This window comes from Alosa alosa, chromosome 11 (genome assembly GCF_017589495.1).
Source record: "Alosa alosa isolate M-15738 ecotype Scorff River chromosome 11, AALO_Geno_1.1, whole genome shotgun sequence".
Taxonomy (NCBI): domain Eukaryota; kingdom Metazoa; phylum Chordata; class Actinopteri; order Clupeiformes; family Clupeidae; genus Alosa; species Alosa alosa.
In genome coordinates this window covers 2,015,293-2,032,327 of record NC_063199.1, presented here as the reverse complement: position 1 = coordinate 2,032,327, position 17,035 = coordinate 2,015,293, and the positions used below count along the sequence as shown (strand labels likewise).

At 39.0% G+C, this 17,035-nt stretch overlaps 1 protein-coding gene across 7 annotated transcripts in view; it reads right to left on the bottom strand.

Annotated features, from left to right (window-relative positions):
• LOC125303549 (AP-3 complex subunit beta-2) overlaps positions 1-17,035 on the bottom strand; it is a 63,311-nt gene that overhangs the window by 12,122 nt on the left and 34,154 nt on the right. For 4 of the 7 annotated variants that reach the window (XM_048257348.1, XM_048257349.1, XM_048257353.1 and 1 more), the window contains exons 16-25: positions 14,712-14,898; positions 13,669-13,799; positions 11,162-11,200; positions 10,623-10,737; positions 7,203-7,383; positions 6,965-7,118; positions 5,535-5,619; positions 5,308-5,417; positions 2,525-2,753; positions 2,321-2,405 (exon numbers count right to left, since the gene is read on the bottom strand). In XM_048257348.1, coding sequence (XP_048113305.1) covers positions 2,321-2,405; positions 2,525-2,753; positions 5,308-5,417; positions 5,535-5,619; positions 6,965-7,118; positions 7,203-7,383; positions 10,623-10,737; positions 11,162-11,200; positions 13,669-13,799; positions 14,712-14,898 — 1,316 coding nt within the window. The remainder of the gene's footprint in view (positions 1-2,320; positions 2,406-2,524; positions 2,754-5,307; positions 5,418-5,534; positions 5,620-6,964; positions 7,119-7,202; positions 7,384-10,622; positions 10,738-11,161; positions 11,201-13,668; positions 13,800-14,711; positions 14,899-17,035) is intronic. The other 3 variants (XM_048257350.1, XM_048257351.1, XM_048257352.1) reach the window with 3 other exon arrangements.

Sequence of the window (17,035 nt, the reverse complement as noted above, 5' to 3'; positions counted from 1 at the left end):
TTGATACAGTGGAATAAACCTATTAAGTGTACCAGTTAATTACTTACATGTACATATGACATGTATGTTATGTCTTCGATGTCTTGGAACAGGTCCTGATAGTACATGTTGTTACACAGGTTGTACCACTGTACCCTATTAGGTAGGTACACTGTAACAGCGACACATTAAAATAAAGTGTTACCCAAAATTATTCATACCCCTGGCAAATATTGATTTAGGGCCCTATCTTAATGATCTAAAACGCAGCGCATAGCGTATTCTTATCACGATGCAAAGCGTATTCCTACTGTATCTTAGTGGGAAGCTACATCAGGCACATAACTGAAGCGTTCCGTTCGCAACACATAAAATCCATTTTAGAAGAATGGTCTATTTTTTTGAACGTACGCACCGCTATCACGTCTGGTGTAGCTACTTCCATTGATTATCATGGAAGCTAACTGTTGCAGCAGACGCAACGCTAACGGAACGCTTCAGATACATGCCTGGTGTAGCTTCTCTGTTACACTCAAATTTTTCACCATACGCTTCTCTTTTATTGAAAAATGCGCAGGGGTGTGGCAATTAATGACCTAAGGTGTGGTCTAGTGCATTATCTAAAAATTGGTATCTTACACCATCTACACCATTTTCTATGGCCAATGCCGATATTTAGAAATCAGGTCAGCCGATGGCCTATATATGCTGCCGATTTTTTTACCTTTTTTCTCCCCTGCAGGATCATTTGCAGGATAAAATGTGACACTATTAACTTGATCAATTGTGTGTAAAAACATGTATTGAACATTTATGGTCTCTTTCTCCAATCTGAATTTTGTGTCTTCACTGCACTTATATAGCCAAGGCTACTTTACATCAAAAACAATGTAGGCTATAGAGTAAGTAAAGGAAACAGGTTATCAAAAACCCCTAAACTAAGTAATGTTCTACTATAGGGTAGTATCTTCATCTTCAAGTCATTCTATGCTAATAGGCGCTTTAAGCGTTGTTGGGTGTAACTTCACTTCTGTTGACGTTCAAACAAAACAGAGAGCGAGCTCGCTACTCCCTCCCCCTCCCTCCCGCCAAGTGAAACTCACACGCATCTCGTCGGTGATTGGATGGAACAGTTTGTTTTGTTTTTATGGTCCAGGCTGGACCAGGTTGTTTTTGTTACCATTTTTGGAGCCTGGGCTGTCCACAGAGACCGCATTGTTTTTTTACAGTGTGTTCACTGTTCAGGGCACAGGCAACTAGCGAATGGTGAGGTGATGTTTGCTGTATGTGTGAAAAAATGCTTTAGCTTAGAAACTGCATAACATTGTTTAGAGCGCCTTTAATAGGCTAGTAGTAGTAAGACTGAAATACCTTCCAAAAACTGTCCTGAAAAGTGTTTTTATTACTGTATGTTTGTTAGTATACACTATTACAAGCCTAATGGGCATGATGTATTGATCACAAAAGAAGAGAAAACTTTGTTGTATTACACGCAAGGAAACAACCCACAAGCAATGACGTTGTAGAACAGAGAGGACAAGGTAGCCTGGGGAGACCCATACAGTGTTAACGAGTATTTCGACAAATTGTTCGGTTTCCCCTTTCAAATTAGAAGGGGCATTGTCAGCATCATCTCTAGGAAAAGTGTAAGTTAAATCATGCTTTTCAACACAGTTTTTTTCTGCTGTTGTTCTGATTAGCTCCGTGTTTGCAGTGTGTGTGTGCGTGCGGCAACTGCTCCACCCCGCACACAGAGAGAGAAATTCTCCGACACCAAGAAAAGAATTGACAACATCAGAGCTTATCAATATGGTCTATAATAATTTATGTGTTAATAAATTCTGGCTGGGGTCTGATAGTGATTTAGTTGACACAAGGGGCAGCGTGCGTCTCACGTGTATTGCAGTAATAACAGCACTGGTCTGTGGATGCGCCTGACTGTTTATCGGCCTACTATACTCGGACATCGGCCGATTAATTAAAAAATGCCAAAAACCGGCCAATTAATCGGTCAGCCTATCACTTGGTTGACCTCTAATCTAAATCCCGATGTAAATGGAAAAGTCTTTTCCAAGACTCTTGACGTAAGACTTTGTAACTCGGCGTAACACTTCAGTGGTCATTTCAAAGTTCAAGATTTGCATATGAAAGGAAACAACTGTTTTTTGTGTGGTAGCTCTGTGGCCATGCAACGAAATCCCCTTATTCAACAATGCCAAGATAAAAAAAAATCCATCCATTCTATGTATGTTTTAAAGTAAATATACTAAGGTGAATAGAACTAAAGAACAAATGGATGTATGCATGCAGTCCGGGCTTCTACGGATCAGCTAGCTCTTACCATAGCTGAAAATTTGCAGCTTGTGTGGAATCACAAAAATCGATGCCCATCACTACAGTGGCAGACCCAGATGGGGGCAACACGTCTGAAATAAAAACATGAATGCAAGATAGCCATGGCATCCATAAACAGATATTTTGTTTGAATGTAATATCACGCCATTTGATCTCGTAAAATATCCAATGGAAAATAAGGTCAACCTACCAATTTCAGGAAACTCCTTCATCCTCATGCCAGACTGTAACTTTGGTTCCTCTACATGCAGGTTCTTGACCTCTGATGTGGTATTGTTAGAAAACTGAATCTGGACAGCTAACATGTTTTTATCAAAACTGAAAGGTTGTCTGCTGAAGCAGTACTCCACTGCCAGACCCTCCCCTTTGATACGGTGCAAGAGCTCGTACATCTTCACTGAGCTGGGTGAAGCAATAGTCTAAGAAGAGAGACCACACTGGTAAAAAAACTGAAAACATTTTCTGGTGTAATAAAATATCCCCTAATCAATGGTTACCCTTTTAACATGCAGCAGTGTAAAAAAATACCTTGAATTTCTAAATTATGGAAACTGGAGGGACTGATTATCTTCTAATTTTTACAGAGAAGTCCTGGCAGGCCCTGACACTCATCCAGTTGATGAGTCATTCAGTGTACCAAACTTTTATCTTGCACACCAAGTATATACTGTATAGGGGTAGTGGTAGCATGGTGGCTAAGGAGCTGGGCTAGCATGCACTAGCCTGAAAAGTTGTGTTCAATTCCACCATTGTGCCCTTGAGCAAGGCACTTAACCCTGAGTTGCTCTGGGGAGAATGGCCCTTGTAATATAATTGACATACAGTATCAAGTCACTTTGGATAAAAGTGTCTGCTAAATGAATAAATGTAAAATATGTCTGTCCCCATAATAATAAGAAAAAGTAGTAAACAACATCGTAACACTGTAAATGTTATCTATAAAAGTAGCTATAAATTAATACTGAATTCCACTATTGCTTTAATATTTGGGATCATACCGTTCCGTTTTGCTATTTAAATAAAATGACATATTTAAATATATGGTGGAAGAATTTCCAAAATGTGGTTAACATTGAATCCCATGCAGTAGTACCATTCAAAAGTCTTAGGCTGTTGTGAAAAAAGCTGTAATGTGAGGATGATTTCTAAAAAGAAAATGCATAGGGCTGTTATCTCAAAAAATCAACATTCAATCTAGTGCATGCTGAAGTAGGGATCCTGAGGAAAATACCAGTGCATGCAAAGCAAAAAAGAGAGGGATGTGTAAAGACAGATTGAATTAGCAAGATGTCAACCAATATCTCACTCAAAAGGTGATGTTACACCTTAGACTAACATTGTGCATTCTGGCCCCTAATTTTAATGTAATCAATTTTGATCTTCCTCTGAATAAACTGTGGCCATCGATTTGCTGCTGAATGAATAACTTCCTGTCTAACTGGAAACTTTATGACAGGCTCACACCTAGAAACCTGGTGAAGTAAGTTAGTAACAGAACAATCTTCCAACTTCATTTTGCCTATCTACACCACCACAAACACAGCAATCAAGATGTGCTTAAAATGTACATTTTCAGCTTCAATTGAAGGGGTTCAACAAAAGTATTGCATTATCCATTTAGGATAACAGTTACAATCAATTGTGTACATTGCTATCCCATTTTTGAGGCTCAAAAGCAAGTAAGTATAAGTACTGCACAGTATATATACTCTTTTGATCCCATGAGGGAAATTTGGTCCCTGCATTTATCCCAATCCGTGAAGCACACAGTGAACAGTGGGCACACAGTGAGGTGAAGCACACACTAACCTGGAGCAGTGAGCTGTGGCAGCGGCGCTCGGGGGGAGCAGTGAGGGGTTCGGTGCCTTGCTCAAGGGCACTTCAGCCATGGATGTGGGCATGGGAGAGCAGTGCTCAACCACTTCCCCCACCCACATTTTTCCTACTGGTCGGGGATCGAACCGGCAACCCTTTGGTTACAAGCCCGAAGCCCTAACCAGTAGGCCAATATTAAAATAATAATAATAATAATAATAATAAGTGAACAGATAAACAGATAGCAGGAAATTTAAGAGTGGCCAAATCAACCATTTGGCACATTCTTAACAAGAAAGAATGCATTGATGAGCTCAGCAACACCAAAAAGGCCTGGACAGGGTTCCCACTCTACAATCAAGTGTAAATCAAGTGTAAAATTCTTTTATGACTTTTCCCTGACTTTCCTTGACAAATACCCTGAATTTCCATGACCTATAATGAACATTTCAGAGCAGCGCTCAAGATTCTTTGACTTTTTTAGAGTGGAATATGAATAAATGGGTATTGAATAAACAAAATTGGGCTAACCATCACCACTCAAACAAGCAGTAAAGCTAATAACCAGATATACACAAATTCTGTGTGGAAATGTATTTGTATTCATGTATTTTGGCAAGTATATTCTAAACTGCTACCACAAAATTCCCTGATATTCCATGACTTTGCCCCAAATATGATAAAAGTCCCTGACTTTCCATGTCTGAAAAAGACTTTATCAAAATTCCCTGATATTCCAGAAATTCCATGACCCATGGGAACCCTGCCTGGAAGACAGTGTGAAAGGCAGGATGCATTAAAATGACTGGAATCCAACTGGTGCCACCTCCAACACATGCAGGTGCCCTAAGCATGGTGCTAAATGTGCTTGATGGGAGCGGTGGTACTGTTGTCCAATTACTTTTGAGCTTCAAAAATGGGGCGACAATGTGCAAAAATGGCTGTAATTCCTTAAGCAAATATTTTTGTCTAACTCCTTAAGTTAAAGACAAAAGTCTACATTTAATTGTGTGTGATCGATTGTGGTGGCAACATTAAAAACACTGTGTCATTGTCCAAATACTCATGGACTTAATTGTATACTTTAAATCCAACCAAATTGTAGCACATCATGTCATTCTACAGAGGATATTGGTTGCTGAATTCAATCTCACTTACCGCTGAGGGAATCATGGTATCAGTCAAGGATAAGCCCTCTAAATCGGTCACCAAACTGTTTGATAGTACATTGTTGACTGGAGTGACTTGATGAGATGTGGTCGATTCAACTAGAGATGATCACAGAGAGCATATGAACTGAACATATGTATAATTTGTGAAAGATTGTACAAACTGCAATTCTTAAGACTTTTCAGTTTTTATGCATTTTTTGTTGTATTACTCACAATCATCTAGGTCAAGAAGAGACATTTCCTTCTTTTCAACAGTTGTTTTTTTGGTTTGTTTGGAGGGAGGGTTGGACGCAGAGACCTGGATAAGAGTGTTGATTAAATATAATGTACTGCTTCTTTCTCTATAATTGGATTTCAAAACTGGATTACATAGCAGGAGTGGGCCCTCTCACCGTCCATTTCAGTGATCACAACATGGGAATCAACAAATTAACACAAGTGTGGTAACAGTGGTATAAGCGGGTTTAAGTTCAAAGTTAAAATGTATATCAACTCCTGCTACCCAAATGCCATGTTGTATTCGGTATCCCGTCCTTAGAAAACCTTTCTCCCCAAATATTAACTTGGGGTGTCACAAAACAATTAAAATGACATATCACTTACACTGAAAAAATGGGGGCGGGTAACAAAACCACGTGTTTCAATTATTTGTACCCCTGCATTTAATACCCATTGTACCCCCTCCCTCTAACAAACACACAATTCCGGCTATTAACATTATATTTGCAAAATGGGCTATACATGGAAATTCTTTCTGATTGTCTTTGTTTTTGTGGCATTTCATGTGAAACAGACAAAGTCTGTTGAAAGTGACATGGCGTAAGGCATGAGGAATTCTGCGTGAGTGAAGTTAAGTCAGTTCCATTCTCTGACTTATGAAAGTCAGCACACCTTTATCTTGTTAGTGTGATCTCTTGTCTTTCTCATGTTTTTCTTTTTTTTTCCCAGATACACAGGGGAGGTATTCAATTCCTTGTGCTAAATAAAGGTAGGGGATTTTGTCACAGTGGCAAATCAACAACCAAGCCTATTTAACATTACATTACATAACACAGGATACAACAATGCACCTGGGATCCGTAACGGCCCTCCAACATGGTACAACATGCACTGTCAGCAGCCTGAATGCTCAACCAAAGAACCAAAGCAACAAAAAAAACATCACCAACAGAGCAGCCAAAGATATTATACCTCAGTGAAACAGAAAGCTATGAATTAGTGCTTTAAGGGTTCCAGACACTCAACGTGATCAATGTGAAAACATAAAATATAAATGGAAAATTCCATTTCAGTAGCATTTTGTTTATCAGAATTTCTAGAGATGCCAATAATTGTGGCAAATTAGATTTTGGTGAGAAATAATTATTATTCATATATTAAACAGTTAAATGTAGTATAACATACTTCAGGAGTTTCTGCATATATCTGATACTGACTTTAGGTAATTATAACTTGGTCTGGGAAAGCAAAGTAGGCTATTGTAAAAGTTATTGGGAAAAATAGTATTTGTATTCCCCTGTGAAAATATTAATATAAATGCCTTTAGAAGATACCTAGACTAGTGAATAATATGCCACATGGGCTCTGAAAATGTTAGGAAAATGTACTAATTTCAAAATGACCAATTGTTTCTGAGCTCTCACCTTCTTCTTTGTCTTGACATCTGTCTCAGACTCGGACTCCTGCTCCGAGTCTGATTCTGATTCGCTGCTTTCTGATTCACTCTCCTCGTCAGACTTTGATCTATTCCCCATTTTAGGCTTCTGCTGCATCTTCACTTCATTGCCACTTTCCTCACTGCAGAAAAAAATGCCTTAGATAACAATGTTTACCAATATATTATATCAAGTAAAACACTGATATTGAACACTAAACAAATACCTGGCAGCGCTCTCTGAAGCAGAGGTCTTCATTTTTCTTTGTACAATCTTCTTTCTCCCTTTTTTCTCCTCTTCCTCTTCTTCATCAGAATCAGAATCATCCTCGCTGTCCTCAGTCTCAGATCCTGAGCCACTGTCCTCACTGCTGCTGCTGCTTTCTGAACCACTGACAGAATCTGATCCTATAGCCAGCAGAAGACAGAGGGGGGTAAATAAAGAGCAACAGTCTGGACAATGGGTTACTAATCATATTACATTATTTATCACTTAGCAGATGCTCTTATCCAGAGTGACATACAGTGAGCAAATGTGAAGTTCTCTTTCAGTCGAGTTATCTTTCAGTCGAGTTATTTCGACGTCAACCAATGGGAAATCACTCTCGGATAATGTTATTGACCTCAATCAATCTCCAAACCCATCTTAGGGATTTTCCCCCGGGTCTTTACCTATATGTAGTTGCACTGCGAGAGGCTGGTTTTCTTTCATTCTTCAGCAACTAGCGGAGATGCACGGCCTACGCTCAAAAAGCCTCAAACCCACAGAGGTTGTCAGCCTAAATTACTTCTGTGCTTTAAAAGCCTGTGTTGCAGTCTTGAAATCATAAGCCTGCCATTCTTGGCCGTAGATGTAAACATTTCCATGGTTCTGCAGTATTCCATAATATTCCTCTGGCATGAGAATGGTGTCCCTCTTGTGAATCTGTTGCTCTATCCTACCAAATACTATCAACTGTAAGAAAACTGTGCCTGTGTGTACGAAACACATATTCAACATTGACATTATCAAATGTATCCTTTATTAAGGCAAATAGCATGGGCAGAACATTTATGTTCTAGCGGTTGCCGGAAACAGTGGTCGAGAGCTGAGGCAGTCACTATCCTTTCTATTTTCATGTTCCATCCATCTGTAAAGACAGACATCAGCCTGGGTTTGCTTACAGCTCTTACCCTGGAGGACAACAACACTAAATATATACATACCAGGCTTGAGCAAAATTCAGAATTGAATTGAGAATGACTCCTAAATTTCAATTCAATTCTTAAATTCAAGCAAAAGTTTGAAGTCTCTTTGGAGTGAGCGCTGGAAATTACTGGTACTTTTCCTGTGCCTAAATGTCGCCTTTGCTTAACATTAACGGCTTGCGTTTCTTCCCCACAGTAGAAATCAAGCACAGGCTTGTCTATTAATTTCTTTCGCTAATATTATTCGCTAATATTATTTAAAACACCAGAACTGTCAAACATGTTGGCTAGTCACTGAGCACTACTGTTTACGTTTTGTTTGGAATGTTCGGGCTGTCAACGTGATTGGTCGAGCGGATGTATCGCGTTCTGCTGAAAATTAAGACAGGCGTTTGTCACGGTTTGGAAAGAAAGGGAATATATTGAACAGAGAAACAAGGCGGATATCACGTTTTGCCCAAAACTGATTATGGAACTTTGAATAGTGATCAAATGCAAAACAAATTATGGTGGTAACTCGTTTTAAAATGGCGCTTAAAGTGTTTTGGAACCAAACGCTTCATATATTTTGCATTTTCATGTACTGGTAATTCCTATAATTTCATATACTGGTAATATCTCTTTTTCTGTATTTAATTCAGCTTGAACAATATAATCCAGAAAGTCCATTCAAACTTTGTTGCGTAGGTCCCCAAAAGGAGTGAGCAATGTATTTTGTATTTTTGTAAACTTTATACTTTTTGAGATATTAACAAAAAACAAGCTTATATTATTCCCATAGACTTGCATGGGCAATTATGACATCACAATAGGCTGTTAACTGAGTTGCACCGGTTCCAATTGCCATCTGCTCAACTTGCCAGCATAGCAACCTGTCAACCAGCATAGCAACCATGTATTTAGCATAGTAACCACCATATCTATCCTAGCAACCATCTCAATTACCCTAGCAACAATCTAGCAACCACCACCATAACGTCAACCTAGCAACCATCATAGCAACCAACATGATTATCCTAGCAACCAGCATAGCAACCCGGTTTACTTTGCATAGCAACCACCATATGTACCCTAGCAGCATCCTAGCAACCACCTTAATTACACTAGCAAACAATTTAGCAACCACCACTATAATGTCAACCTAGTAACCAACATGATTACCTTAGCAACCATCATAGTAATCATCAACAGCTTTATTTAGCATAGCAACCCCGATGTCTACCTTAGCAACACCTTTGTAACTGTCTCTGCATCATCTGTTTTAACTTTCTATGATATTTTACATCATATATTTTCATGCACTGGTAATTCCTTGGAATTGCATTTCTAGTTTGATTTATTGTCCCTACTCATTTAATCTCACACATGTTCGCAGTCCTCCTGTTCACACAGCTGGTAAGGATCTTGATGTAATTCTGCTATATAACTGTACTACAGAAAATCTCAAGGTTAATCTGTTACATTTATGTGATTGTTACTCCTGGATAGTCCCGCTGTTCCTCCTCCTACAGTTATGTTCAAGCGTAATCTCAGAAGCCTCTCAAGCAACCATTTTGCCACCTTCGTAGCATCCATTTTTCCTACTCTGTAGCATCATTAACCTCTAGTGACTGCTAAACTCAGAGGGCCCTATTTTGGTGATCTAAAACACATGGTCACTGGCAAATAGCTTAAATACATTTAGGGGTTTGTCAAGTCCACATTCGGGGTGGTTTTGTTATCAAACATTGGGCGCTTGGTGCAAAAAGGCGGTTCTTATGTTTCTTAATCAGTCATGGGTGTGTTTTGGGCATAACATCCTTTAAACCAATGAAAATGACATCTGTCAACAGCAAGTAGTGGGACTTCAAACAGCGTATCGGTTTTTTGATAGTCAGCGGCGCATTTGAAGGAATCTACTTGCACGCGAGACCATATGGAACAGGTATTCCACTAAACCATGCTTTACTAAAACCTAGCAGAATATAGCCTACACGCATCTGCACTCTGCATTATTTGAACTCATTGGCAAAGTGAAACTATCTTCACCGTGGTGTCATAGTCAACAACAAAACAGTTATACACAGTTAATTACTTTCACTATTGTCTGACAAGGGGTTACCATCGAAAAACATACAGTAGCCTGAAAAAAGCAACACTTACCCCAATAATGTTCAAATGACTGAATAAACCTAAGGACATTTATCCTGCAGATACACTTTTAGATAATGCGCCAGACCACACCTTAGGTCAAAAATTTGAGTGTAAGATAGGAATAGACTTTGTGTTGTGATAAGAATATGCTACTGTATGCGCTGCGTTTCTGATGGTCAAAATAGGGCCCAGAGACTGTTTGCTCTTCACTGGCATCTTGTCTGAATACAGCATGTCCTCTTTCCACAAGACTAAAAGACTGCTCTATTGGTAAAAACAGGGCATATGTCTGCCCTTTGCACACTCAAACTCAGAGCACTGCTGACCACTGTCTGCTGATTCTGTTGGGCCAGATTCTCCCTCAGAGTCCGAGTAGAAGGGCTTCTCCACTTTCTTGTCTTTCCTCTTGTCGCGGCTGCTACACTTGGTCCATTCAGGAACCTACAAGAGATTAGATAAAAAAGGGTCTGTTTTGCTAAAGATCATTCCAAATTCATTGAACTCCACAATCTGACCATAACTGGCATTCTTAAATCAACTTTCACCCATGAGTCTGAGAAGTAATTCCACTAATTAAAAAAGGATACAGTGACCTCCTCATAACTTCAATATAGGTAACACAGATAATATTGCAGATTGATATAGTAGTAAACACAATATACTCAAACTTCAAAACAAAAAAAGAGACAGAATTTAAGGACATGCACTGCTTTAGGGGAAAACAGGAATCAAGTGGGAAACTAAGCCAAGAGTGGTTTTATCAGATGGGCATGGTATAATACTGACATAAGATCTAAGGGAGCTAAGAGTGGATACACAACACTGGGGCTTAAAGGCATGGGCTGTTTGTCACTAACTGACTCACACTGGTTAAGGTTGTGACTCTTTCAAGCAGCTTAATAACCTGGCAGACAAGACAGAAAAGAAACGCAGTGAAGAAAGGTGAGATGAATAGTGGAATCAAGGAAAAAAGACAGAAATAGACAAGAATTCTAGTCGGCCTATAAACACTCTACAATACATCTCTCTGATTAGCATTACAGAGCAATTACCTACAAATGGTTTTGACCATTAATATTCTTATTGAATTATCTATTCCAAACACATGCATTCATTTTATAAAACATATTTTAAGCCCAAAGGGTCAATGTCATTGTTTATGATATTATCATAATGTAAAGGGATCCTGCAGACACATGGGAGAAAGTTGTAAATGACAAATCTGTTTCAACACGTCAACACAGCTGACTCTGGAGACATCCTGGTCCTAAGCTAGCACAAATGTGACAAGGGTTTGACCTGTCTTCAGAATTAGCTAAAAGAGATAGCAGAGCACCCGATGTATAACCTATGGCTGTCAAAGTCTCATGAGAAAAAGCTATCGATATGCCAAGTAAGCACAAATTAGTAGCCTGACCCTTGATAGCCATGAGCTGTTTTAAAGCTCCATGTCTTTCCTCCAGCCACAGCTCCACCTTCTGTTTGTTTAGCTCTTAGCATTAGCTCTTCATCTCTGATGAACAATGTCTTATTTTGGTGGTAATATAGGGATGTTATATTAACTATAACTGCATTAAAGGTTGTGTTGTATATGTTACATGTAAATAGTGTAAAGTGTCAATTTACTGTCTAATGTATTACTATATCATACATATTGTCCGACAAATATGTAAATAATAGTTTGTGCTCAGTTTGTGCTTAATAGCCCTGCTTTTTAATTGCTGTTTTTTGCTGAAAAAAGCGTGACCGCGTTTAACATGAACATGCGGCAGCTCAGACAGACACAGACATTTTTTCTTTAAGCCCAAGGGTTTGGGGGTGTCACTCCCGGGAAAAATTATAAAATATTGTTATGTAAACGTTATGTAAAGTTCTGCGCACTTTCAGTCAGAGAAAAAGGGCCTGTACTATGCCTAAACACGAGTCATTTGTTTGTCTCCAAAACATTGCTCACCCGTTATCCAGACATGCATTAAAACATTTAACTCAGCCATTTTGAGAATGATGACTTTCTCTTCAACATTGTCGTAGCATAGCCTAACCGTTAAAACAAGGCAGATATGAAGAGGCATTGCAACAATGTTTACGGATACATTGTAACGTTGGTTGCAAGATTATGCAGACTGCTACGATTGACTGACTCACACACGCACAAACACATTATTGAAATCATACGCCAGACGCTTTAGGCTACAGTCTTTCTACATGGGTTTACACACTTTAATAGTGGTTGGTGTAAACCGGGACATTTTAGCGTCCCGACAGGCTTTTGTCGGGACTCGGGACACGCATCTCAAAATCGGGACTGTCCCAGTTAAACCGGGATGTCTGGTCACCCTATATTAGCAGCAAGCAGAGAGCACATTAAAGAGCATTGCTTCTGATTGCTATCAAAGTATGTATTGGATGAATGAACACCTGAAATTAAAATGATAGTGATTTAACAGTATCTTAAATGATCTGCAATATCTTAAATTAGGAACACTGTGTAATAAACACATTTGTGTACTGTCATATTTTAAGAGTGCCAGTAAAAATGGAGCTCAGTCTCTGCGATTTAGAGTTTGGCTAAAAGGGTAGCTGGATAGAGCAGAGCAAAGAGAACACACTGCACTCCCAGTGGCACCTCTCTCCAGTCTCCTAGCAAGCCGACCCGCCCCTCACTGGTGGTTATGACTTCCTCTAGCTGTGGACCCAGGCACAGAGAGAAAGGCGGTCAGAGAGAAGCTGGACACAGGAGGACAATGTGGAGGACTGTAAATACACCTGTCACCTCAAAAGTAAACGGCTATGAATAATACACACAACATCAACCACAGACAAACATGAAACATTAACAAAAAATGAGCCAGTGATCAAATCAAATTGTTAGTGCAATTTGATTTGATTCAGATGTTTGACAGGATCAAACAAAGCAATGACACATGAATGATGGGCATAAACCTGTCCTTTTTTGTTCTTTTAACCTAGATTTTCTAAAATGTTGTTATTTGGTAACATTGATCAAGAGGGGCTTCTAGTTCACAAGTCACATCATAGGTGTGTGGATTTGTGAGTGCTGCTCTGCAGAGGATAGACTGCACAGGGTTATGAAATTGTATGTTATGAAATCAAGTTCAAAACCAAATCAAACTCAGTGTATCATCATTTGTTAGCCCTGGGCTAATTTGAGTCAATATTGTGGGCATGTTTTGCAGGTTGCCTAAACAGTATTGCTGTGACAAAGTCAAACTAAGGACATTAGGCCTCTAGCTGATCTGAAACAGGTGTTATACGCAGGCTCCCTCTGAGGTCTGTCCAGCTACAGAAGCAGCACCCTCAGGCCTTCACCAAGAGGCCTTTTGTGTCTGTTACTCTTCCCACTTCACGCACAGAATCCTTCACCTCCACGTTGCGCACAGATGGGTCTGGTGCCACTTCAGGCCAGTCCGGTAACTCCTGGTATCCACCTGCTTTGGCGTTCAGCAGATGGGACAGAGAGCCTAGCTGGAAGTGGTCCCGGTCTACCGACAAAAAGGTTTCAAACAATGAACAACGTATGAACTCCTATACATCCTCACTGATGTCAACTGAAGCGACATCAACAGTCAGCCTTTACAATACTGTCAATAAATTCATGGTATGTTCTTGATCATCAATGGACCTTTCTCACAGCAGCCATTTTTGACATGAAATATACGGGAGCCCAAGGTGTTACTAATTAAATGAATTAAGGTTCTGATTCTGCTGCACTTAAACTGAACAGAGACTTTATTAACATATTTAGTAACACCTCTCATAGCCCTACTATAGACTCCTGCAGTTTGCATACAAAAAGGACCCAAAGCTGCTATCTTTGCCCATATAATGATATCAGGGTGTTAATTGAACTACCTATGGCAAGTTGCATTGCATGTTAGCTCTGGGGTAGTAAAAATCAAAGTGTGCCATCTTATTCAGGGATGTAGTGGAGGATAAACGCAAGTAAACACAGTTTATCCACCTAGTTTATTCACCTATCCACCAAAAAATCCGATACCGCATGGCGCTGTCGTTCTTGAATTTCCCCTTGGGGATCAACAAACTATCTATCTATCTATCTGTCTGTCTACCTCACCGAGATCACAGAATTCATAGTTTACCCACCTCTTATTTTACCACTACATCACTGGTCTTATTGTACTGAAGATCACAATATCCACTTGAAGGCAGAGGACAAAAGTGTGTGGACCAAAACCTCTGCATTTCTGATTTCTTTGTCCCCGTGAGAGTTAATTAAAAATCCCCATGTTATTTTCACATGAGAAAAATCTCAAGATACCTGATATATGGGTAAAGATGTTAGTGTGTTTGTAGGCGAACTTCAGAGGTCTATTAAATGTAAAAATGGCTGCTGTGGTGTGTTCTTATCAACAATGTCTTGTCATCCTCTTTACCTTTAAATGGAGACTCCAAGACAGGAGCAGGTTTCAAGGCAAGGAACAGCTTCTTAGCATACTTGTTAAGGGCACCACCCTTATCCATGGGCACAATGAGTTGGCGGATGAATCGAGCCCGGTCACGAATGTCATAATTTTGGTCATACTTTGCCAGGTTGAGCACATATTGCGTAAGCAATTTTGTCTACAGGTAGCGGGAAACAAAAACATTGGTCAACTTTAGATGCAACATTTGATAATAATGATGATGCTATTTACAAAACATTTTAACAATAAAAATTAGGGCTGTCAATCGATTAAAAAAAGTCATCGAATTAATTACATACTCTGTGATTAATTAATCTAAATGAATCGCATATATAATTTTTGCTGTGAAAGTATTTGAAATATTTAAATTTAAATGAATCATTGAATAATCAGCATTAGTGACATCTAATGTTCAAAAACTCTTTTATTATTATTTTCACTGTTCAAATAATGGCCATAATAATCTATGATATGACCTAATATGCTGAGGAAATAAATTCAAAAGTGCTTCGGGAAGAAGTTTTTTTTTCACATACAAGGCATTTCAGGCCACAAATATAACCTAGGGGACACAATGAAAATAAATGTCAACACTATTTCTTTGCATTGATGTGCGACTTTAGAGTTGACGAACTCCGGCGATATGCAAATTCCTTGCTGCAGTCATTGTAGAGGACTTTATTTTAATCAACACTTTATTTTTGTCAACACCATCAGGCCATTTTTTAAAAGTAAATGTTCCAATCAATGATCTAGGCAGCACATTTTCTTCTCTCTCCTTCATTTTACAGTCTAATGGTTACTGACTAGAACGGCTCGGGGTCAGTTTTTTTTTTCAAATTAATTAATCGAAATGAATCAGTTATTTTGACAGCCCAAATAAAAATGAATTGATCTTAAGATTGTATGTTTATTATATTATCACACATTATTATTATTATTACAGTGCATGAAAATGCACTGTACTTTTCTTCCTAGGCTTCTTATTTTTATCTATTATTATTACAGTGCATGAAAATGCACTGTTCTGTTATCCAAAATCATCTTCTTATTATTATTATTCTCCTAACCAAAATTTCTGTGTCTAATAAACCGTTTAACATAGAAACTTCGTTCAAACTTTGTAACGTAGGTCTTGAATAGGACACTTGAGCAATGTATTTTTCACTTTTGTAAACGTTTTTGAGATATTAACAAAAAACAAGCTTAGTTTTCCCCATAGACTTTGCATTGCCACTATGACATCACAATGGGCTAATTTAATTGATTTGCACCTGTATCAACGGCCAGCTGCTCAACTAGGCCCCATCAAAGCGCCAGTTAAACAGATTGCACCTGTATCAACTGCTTTCTGCTTAACTAGACCAACTCTCTCTGTGTCTCTCCATTCTACAAGGATATAAGACACATTCCATCCAACTTTATATCCATTCATCCTCTTCAAACCATTCACTCATCCACCCATTAAACTATCTATCAACATCCATTAAACAATCTGCCTATCAACATCCAACTTTTAAACTATACTATATGTATACGCTGTCTCAGGCTTTAAGCATACAAGCTGGCTCTCTTAAGACTACAGATCGTGTTCAACTGTTTCCTCTGCCCACAACTGTTTCAAAATAAAAGTCCTTACTACAATAATTCACTGTTAAACAATTTAACAATTTAAACTACTCAACTATTTAACTGTTCAGCCATTTCAACTGTCAGTTATCATCAACTATGCCTCCAGTCAACTTAAACCACTTCTTACCTAGCAACCAACATAGCAACCATTGAAATAAAGCATCTATGTCAGTTTCCATAGCAACCAACATGATTATACTAGCAAACCACTATAGTAACTCCTTTATTTCTGACATTAGCCACCATGGATACCCTAGCAACAACCTAGCAATGACCTCAAGTACCGTAGCAACAGCCTAGCAACCACCTCAAATATGCTAGCAACAGCCTAGCAACCATGTCAAATACCCTAGCAACAGCCTAGCCCACAGTTACAACCTAGCAACCAACATAGTAACCAACATGATTAACTTAGCAACCAGCATAGCAATCACCATAACTACCCTAGCAACAGCACAACAACCACTTTCAGTTAAAACCTAGCAACCAACATAGCAACCAACTTGATTAACCTAGCAACCAGCATAGCAACCACCTCAAGTACCAACAGCAACAGTCTAACAACCAACATAGCAACCAACATGATTAATCTAGCAACCAGCATAGCAACCACCTCAAGTACCAAAAGCAACAGCCTAGCAACCATGTCAAATACCCTAGCA